Source organism: Corticium candelabrum, chromosome 2 (genome assembly GCF_963422355.1).
Source record: "Corticium candelabrum chromosome 2, ooCorCand1.1, whole genome shotgun sequence".
Classification (NCBI taxonomy): domain Eukaryota; kingdom Metazoa; phylum Porifera; class Homoscleromorpha; order Homosclerophorida; family Plakinidae; genus Corticium; species Corticium candelabrum.
Window position 1 is genome coordinate 7,289,996 of NC_085086.1, and position 9,137 is coordinate 7,299,132.

Here is a 9,137-nt window from a genome sequence, read left to right on the forward strand (position 1 = left end):
CTTGGTCCTTACATTTGTCCGTTAGGACCTTAATAATTCTAGTCCACTTGCATCTTTCATCTTTTGACGGGTACTTCAAAAAGCAGTGACCTGCAACAGGAGAATTCATGTTCTGCTTTCCCCTATATGTATTATACCTGTGATATAGATTCAGCATAAAGGTACTACGTATAGCCTTCAAAAAACCGCTGCGGATTGGCTGCTTCTATTTGCTTCAGTAGTCGCTGGATAACGCTTGTATAGACTTGGGAAGGAGCGCATTCCAAAGATTGCGAGCTAACGCCTGCCTATTGGATGCTCTTTTTTCTGCCTCTGCCAAACTTACTCTTTCAATCTTGACGCCAAATGCCAGGTCACCTACAAATGCTGCACAAACAAATATGGTCAGTCAATGTCAACGCACAGAGAATCACACACACACACACACACACACACACACACACACACACACACACACACACACACACACACACACACACACACACACACACACACACACACACACACACACACACACACACACACACAAGCACGCGCGCATTAGTATCTTCTCTAATAAGTGCAATAGCCATACTAATGCACTCACCAATTCTGCAATTATTTATACATACTGCACACACACATGCACACACAGTGACACACACACACACACACACACACACACACACACACACACACACACACACACACACACACACACACACACAACAAGAGCAACAACAACCACAACAACCACAATAACCACAACCACAACAATAACCACCACCACAACAAAAAACACAACTAGGAGGCATCAATAGACTCATACCTTTGTTGCAGTGGGCATTTTGTGCTGTTGCTACCTAACAATAGCATCATGCTACTGTTATATCAGCTTTCACAAAACATACTACATTATACCTTTTTTCGACCTTCTGTAAGAAGGTACAAAATCTGTCTTACGTCTGCCTTTACAGCACTGAGTTGCTCTGCCAGGTAGTCCATTGTAATCTATAAATTGACAAATCAAATGCAACTGTAAACAGGCTCAATACTCACTGATACATTCCCACAGTGCATACAATGAAAGAGAAAAATAATCAGACCGGATGAAAAACAATCACAAACCCAACATTAGTAACACAAAAACTATCAACATACTTTGACTATGCACACACATACACACACACGCGCGCTCGCACACGCACACACACACACACGCACACACACACACACACACACACACACACACACACACACATAAATTAAATAAACAGACAACCATGTGAACACCTCTCAAAAATTTTACACTTACTTGTTGGATTCATCTTGCAATACCTAGATTAGATATTGTTCAAGTCAGCAATAACAACCTAGCCAGTAGAAAGAACGATGAGCTTTAAGTTTAATAAAACACAGAAATTTAGATGTGCAAAGACAAAAGTGCAACTTTGTCTGCATATACATTGTACGTACATATGAATACATACATACATATATAAATACTGAAAATACCTCTTTATCCTGTTTCTTATTGCAGAGTATGAAACTCAGTATAAAATGCATAGTTACATGACAACTGTACTTAGTTACATGACAATTAACAATGTAAATAAATGGTTAATGACTACAGACAACTTGAAATAAGTAAAAAAGATAGTAAGACAACATGAAGTAAGTACAAAGGAGTTATGGAGCAGCAGCAATCACACCTACACCAAAAGTCCGTCAACAGAACCACTAAAATAAAGTCCAGCAGGTGTTTGTATATCTAGGACAACAAACAACATGTACATAAGTAGTAGTATAATGGAAATATAAATTGTACAAAACCATAATATTTAATTCAGCAGTGAAGCCATTTGGATAGTTTTCTTCAATTTCCTTCCTCGCAAGTTTATGTAGAAATAGACGGAGCTGGCTACCCATACATGTAGTCGTTAAAATTACATGTAGACATATGTTTAGGTAGTTTCTTGAAGATAACTAAACATTGCACACCTGACTTGCAGACAGTTGCTTCCTAGAGTCATTACGAAAATCAGCTTCACTAGTCTTCTGATTGAGTTCCTTTGATTTCTTAGATAAAATACCCGAAAACTAATTGGCCACAGAACCTAAAAACAAAACGTTTAAAGAATATAAAGGTATAGACGAGATATGACTGCCAGACTTGAACACCTGTTGAATATACTTCTTCTCTTATAGGAAACTATACAGGCAATTGGAGAGACAACAGCAGAGAGGCATACATATATGTATATACAGACAGATGACCAAAAACAGACAGAAAGACAGACACCAGACAGACAGACAGACAGACAGACAGACAGACAGGCAGACAGACAGACAGACAGACAGACTGACAGACTGACAGACAGACAGACAGACAGACAGACACACAGACAGACACACAGACAGACAGACAGACAGATTGACAGACAGACAGGCAGACAGAAAAACCAGCTCACACACACATGACAGTGGTTGTTCCGTAAATTGCTCTGCCCAGTTATTTCAGCCACTAAGCTTTGGGTAGTCTGCATTGTTCTCTTTTAAGTGTAATGTGTTTTGTTTTTAAATGTTTAAATAAACAATATTTGAAAGAGAGACAGACAGACAGATAATTTATTCTCATACTGATTCTACTTGTACATATGCTAGGATTTTTAAGTACACATCAGTCCTTGGCTATTTGACAGACAGACATACAGACAGACAGACACTGTAGCTCTCCAAAGGTGCAACGCAAAGTTTCTCATTTAGAAGATGAAGCGCTCACGAAGCAAGAAAATGACATTAGTGACATATATAGTGTCTAATTGCGTGCAACCTAATTTGATAATTTTTAGAGACCTGTGTGGGTCTAATTGCTATATAACGGACTTTATTATCTATAGCTTGTAATAGCTCATATGTATGAAATATAAAGATTTGACAGACAGACAGACACGCAAACTTTCTCAGGTCAAAGTTCTTAGACAACAACATGTAAGAGCTTGCAATTATATAAAAAATTTATGTTTTTTTTACAAGAGATTTGTTGAATTTACGTGCTAGAGATGTGAGTAGATTATGTGTTTCAATGCAATCAGACAGACAGACAGACAGACAGACAGACAGACAGACAGACAGACAGACAGACAGACAAACAGACAGACACAACTTTGTGAAGTCACCGTCATCTCTCCTCACCGAATACGGCTGAAATTGAAGCATCTCTAACTGATTTCTTTAAATTTAGGATTCTTAATTAATTAACGTTTGATTGATAATCATTGGGTTTTACTGATTTTAGTCACCTATAGCTTGGACGTTTTAGTTAGGAGCTAAACGATTGTTAATTAAAGTAGACTTTAATGTTCCAAATGTGTTATTGTTTAACAGACAAACAAAAAAAAGACAGACACATTGAGAAACAGAATTAAGAATTAAAGTAGTATGTATACCATTGAGTGCTCCCTAAGCGAAGAAGCATTCCAGGTACTTCAATTTAATGAATACAAATTGGTGCGTTCCAAACAAAATCCACGTATAAAAACTCACGGATTTGAAAATTACAATCGATGCAGCTACAGATGCTATTGGACACGCTAAATACAACTGAAATTTTAGATGACCTCATAATGCCTGAAACATCTCCAGACTCACCTGAAAACGAAGAATATCAATCGATCCAAAAAGAGGATCGAGCGTACGCGGTATACGTATAGCGCCTCGATGGATCCATAACTGAATTCTGCATGAATAGACGATCGAGCATCCACCTCGAGATCGTTTCTTCTGTTATTTTACCAACAGTGGAAACCAACATAATTGCCACTCGGGTAAAAACGCCGTGCTCATTTTGAACGTCAAAGATCGAAAGACATATATAGAAACGACGATGTCGATTGATCAAGAGCGTTTAACCTCGGAGTACAGCAGGGCCAACCTCGGGCTGCGTCATTCCTGAGTGACATCCCTACGTTATTTTCTGGTTGAAGCGGGAAAGATCTCGGAACCCGAATATTCACTTCAAATCCTGCCCAATTTGCTGTTCATGCCCTAGATTTCCGCCTTAGATCCGGAGTGAGTCCGAGCGACATTTTCTCTCGGGAAGGCGTTGTTGTACGCTTTCTAGATATGTAGATTTAGTTTGCTTACAACAGCTTAGTTAGACCTCCGCGAAAACGTGGGGGAGCAAGATTATTGCAAAGGAAATTATCGTACAAGTTACACATGCTAAAAACTCACGATAAAATCAAGATTAATTACAAATTATTGCGTCTAGACAGCTGATGAATGATGATATTTCAGCAGCTGCCCAACCGCAGACTATCTAAGTTATTTAGTTTTTCATATTGCACAACAGCCGTAAGCAACGGATAATCGAGCGCCTGAATCGGATAATTGAACGCCCAGTTCGGATAATCATGTGCCTGAATCGGATAATTGAACGCTTAGTTCGGGTATTGAACGCCGGAGTTTGGATATTGAACGCAAACTACTATAGAAGAGCAACTGAGAGTCCGTTTTCTGAGATCCCGCGTTTGTATTACAGAAACTATTGCTACGTAATGCAACCATTGTTACGCGATTAGCTAAAGACAGAACACCATCGCTCGCCAAACACAATGATATCCGAGCATTTACTAGTATATTTATTGGTGAGCGAAGCGAGCCTTTCTCTTGTCATGTCAATTGTGGTCGAAATCTATTATATTTATATATTTACATCTAGATGCGTACGTCGCACGTTTCATATAGATTTACGGCTAAAAAGAATAACGGATCGACAAAAATACAATGCCAAATGAATGCTATTTTAACTTCGTAACACAAGCGCTAAATTGAAGCACAGGTCCCCTTTTGAGGGTTCGACACAATTACAATTTCTTGGCGAGTTAAGTAAAATTACTCTTTATTTTGCTTCTGTACGCTATTAAATGAGCAAAGAAGACTGAATTCTGACAAAAGGAATTGAAATAAAATGCTAGAAGAAGTCGAAGTCTGTCGTTTGAGTTTCCGCACGCTACTTTGACAGAAATTATTGCTACGCAACCATTGTCAAGCGACTATCTCAGAAAACAATCGAAGCGTGAACGAGGAATGAAAGACAAATTAATCCAGGAGAAGAGCAACTAACAGTCAGTTTCTGAGTTCCTGCGTTTTGTTTGACAGAAATTATTGCTACCTAGAGATGGAACCATTGTTATGCGAATAGGTAAGGCAAAACACTATCGCCCGCCTATGCACAATGCTAACCGAGCATTTGCTAGTCTTATATATATATATATATATATATATATATATATATATAGATTTATTCATTTATGAGCCTCTAAGAAAGGGACTTTGTAAAAGTCAAGAGATTTGGCAAGTAGGGTACTCTAAACGTACATGGCTAAACCGACTTCCGGTCTGTAAACTATGCGTCTGGTTGGCTATGTCTGAAACGCTATAGAAATGTTCCACACCTTCTTAGTGTGGCTCAATCACGAAGCATTAATTCCTTTATGTCGTACCTGCTAACCGAAGACAATGGACGAACAGACAACCGTGGACGCGAAACTTCCTTGAGAGAGTTTTCTCACAAGAACAGTGTAATTCGTGTTTGCTATTGCTAGGACCTGTTGGAAATAGACAAGACAACTCACCTGTCTGCAAATACTCACGCAAAATAAATCGCTTTCTTGGTTTTACGATATTTATACGGAAATCTAATAACGTAAGAAGAGATTTATGTCCCGTACATTATGACTCTACTTACGACTACAGGCTATTCACTACAGACTATTTACGGACTTTGCGGTTACGCGAAACGACAGTCGCTATGTAAGATATTTAATCAATTTTACAAGTAGCACGTCTAGAAAGAAAATAACGTTTATATTCGTAATTCTTCGCGACAAGTACTCCTTCTAGCGTACGCGGTGTTCAGAACATTAAAGGCTCATAGCTGTAGAAGCGGCAGTGTATACACAGCTTCAATTACTAGTTCAGCTATGAGCTTCTAAGAAATGTTACTTTGTAAAGGTCACGAGATTGGGCGAGCAGCGTACTCTAAACGTATAGGGGTAAACAGACTTCCGGTCTGGGGACCATGTGGCTGGCTGGCTGGCTATGTCTGTCACCCTACAAGAATGTGCTACGCCTCCTTAGTGTGGCCCAATCACGAAGCAATTATTTTATTATGTCGTAAGTGGCAACCAGAAACAATAGACGAACAGCCAACCGTACGCGCGAAACTTCCTTGAGAGAGTTGTATTACAAGAACAGTGTAATTCATGTTTACGATTGCTAGGACCTGTCAAACATAAACAACTAAACTCACCTGTCTGCAACAGCTGACTCAAAATCGATCGCTTTTGGTTTTACAATAGTTATACAGGAATCTAACATTACGTAAATAGTAGAGATTTTATGTCCCGTATATGATAACTCTACTTGCAACAACAAAGCGGACTATGCGGTCCCGCGAAACGACAGTCGCTACGCAGGATTTTAAATACATGTTACAAGTAGTACGTCTAAAAAGAAAACAGCGTGAACATTCGTAATTCTTCGCGACAAATAGTCCTCCTATCGTACATGTCCCGGTGTTCAAGACTTTCACAGCAGAAAACCGTTACGGCAGAAAACCGTCACAGTGAAGTATCGACCCTTCTCGGCCACGGCATTAAAGGCTCATGGCTGTAGAAGCAACGGTGTAAACACAGCTTTAATTACTATTATATTTATATATTTATGTATTATATATTTATGTATTTATATATTTATATATATATTTACATTTATATATTTATATATTTATATATTAATATATTTATATATTTATATATTTATATATTAAATATATTTATTTATATATATTTATATATTTATATATTTATATATTTATATATTAAATATATTTATTTATATATATTTATATATTTATATATTTATTTATTTATATTTATATATATATATATATATATATATATATATATATATATATATATATATATACTTATATATTTACATATTTACATATTTATATATTTACATATTTATATATTTATATATCTATATATTTATATATCTATTTATTTATATCTTTATATATTTATATATTTATTTATATATATTTATATATTTATATATTTATATATTTACATGAGTACGTCAGCAATTGTAATATTGATTTACGGCAAAACGAAGAGACGGAGCAACAAAATGACAATGCTTGAAAAATGCAATTTAGACTCCGTACGTAACATATACGTTAAAATAGAAGCAGGGATCTCCTTTCGAGGGGTCGACTCAATTTTAATTTCTTGGCGAGAAGAGTGCAATGACTTTAGATTATGCTCTTGTACGCGACTACGAAGGAATTAAGACTGACGAGTAAAAAAGGAATGGAAAGGAAATGTAAAAAAGAGAAAAGTCTGTTTTTTGAGTTTTGAATATAGTTAGAGTATCTATATAATTACTACAATTACTATGATACTACAATATCCCCTCTTTCCAAAAAATTTAACAATAAACTCAACTTGTCTCTAGTCATACCCATTCACCATATCGTCTAGGAAGTTGTCCTTTCGTAAATTTGGTCAAAATCCGTTTTGGTTCTCATACGACCTCTTCTTCTTCTTCTTAACTGCGCTCATTAGTAAGGTCGCTGTGATTAGAGACACTCCTATTAAAACGACAAAGTATTTCACCTACGGTAAATGGCTTCACTCCTCCTTGTCTCTTATATTAGGCAGTGAGTGGAGCAACTTATAACACGAAACCGATTCCACTAAAATACTTTTTTCCGGTAAATTCAGTAGAGCCAAACCGAATTAGCTTGTAGAAATTGCATCAATGCGCACTATTGTTTGTGATTCAATGTTTGCGATGAGTTTCTCACTCATGGGCACTCCTATAGGAAACTCAGACTTCATGCAATCTCAATGCATTAATATAACCACAGACAGACAAACAGACAGACAGACGGACGGAGAGACAGACTGACAGGGAGACAGACAGGCAGACAGACAGACAGACAGATAGACAGACAGACAGACAAACAGACAGACAGACAGACAGACAGACAGACAGACAGACAGACAGACAGACAGACAGACAGACAGACAGACAGACAGACAGACAGACAGACAGACAGACAGACAGACAGACAGACAGACAAACAGACAAACAGAACGCCAGACAGACAGATAGACAGATAAACAAACAGACAACACAGTAGACTCTCTAGTCGTGGGCATGTACAGATTGATTAGAATTCCAATCAGTTGTTAGCTAGAAATAGTTTAGTGTTTTGTTTGCGGTTGTTCAATTAATTAATTAATAGCGACTTAAAAAATTTCTTCTACATCAGAGAACTTTGCTTCTAAACAGCAAGATATGCTACCATGCTGATGCATTTAGAATATGTCTTTATTACTCTGAGCTTCTATTCTGGGTTAGAATGGAGTTAGGGAATTTATGTGTTTCAGCTATAGACAAGGCTGTTTACCGTAAAACTTAAATTGGCATTTTCAAGGACCTTTTCTCTCGAGAAGTAGGATGAATCCATTTTGATTTTGAAACTTTAATTTTTAAAGATAGAATAAGGTCAACGGCTTCAGTTCTCCGCTGCTTGAGCTTCTGTTTATGTCATTTGATATCAGGGTGAAGAAACCGGTTGTGGGAGGGCCTCTTACTGTATATCGGGATTGGGGCATCGCGGCTTCTCCAACACTAGACGATGATCAGAAAACATATTTTCAAAGGTTTTGCTTGCAAGTAGAAATACTAGTGGATGGCGTTACAGTTGACTCGATTGATACACATTGTCATGATCGTTTGTGTGCATGCTGCTCTACCTATTTCTGTCACAGATAAAACAATGATAAATCAATCATATCTATTGGAAATCAAAAAGGGCAAGAGTCTGTTTCGATATTTTTGCCCCTCCAATCCAGATGGACTTTCCAGGCCCCTGCATATCGTAATTAACCGTCCTTTCAGTGCTTCCTAGCGAGCAGGTTGCATTCCATATTGCTCCTTCAGATTCTGTGCACTTTACTTCTCACTACAAATGTTGTGAGCGTAGGTTTAAAGCCTACAACTGCTACAAGCCTAATTGCGTTCAAGAATGACCAAGACATGACTGGCTTGAAGAATCGGCAGATTCCAAAAACATC

General features: G+C 37.5%; 1 protein-coding gene across 1 annotated transcript in view; it reads right to left on the reverse strand.

Annotated features, from left to right (window-relative positions):
• Positions 1 to 214: 214 nt before the first annotated feature.
• LOC134176423 (chromosome partition protein Smc-like) overlaps positions 215 to 9,137 on the reverse strand; it is a 30,665-nt gene continuing 21,742 nt past the window's right edge. Inside the window, exons 13-16 of the mRNA XM_062643093.1 lie at positions 1,981 to 2,079; positions 901 to 990; positions 809 to 842; positions 215 to 366 (exon numbers count right to left, since the gene is read on the reverse strand). Of these exons, the coding sequence (XP_062499077.1) occupies positions 215 to 366; positions 809 to 842; positions 901 to 990; positions 1,981 to 2,079 (375 nt within the window). The remainder of the gene's footprint in view (positions 367 to 808; positions 843 to 900; positions 991 to 1,980; positions 2,080 to 9,137) is intronic.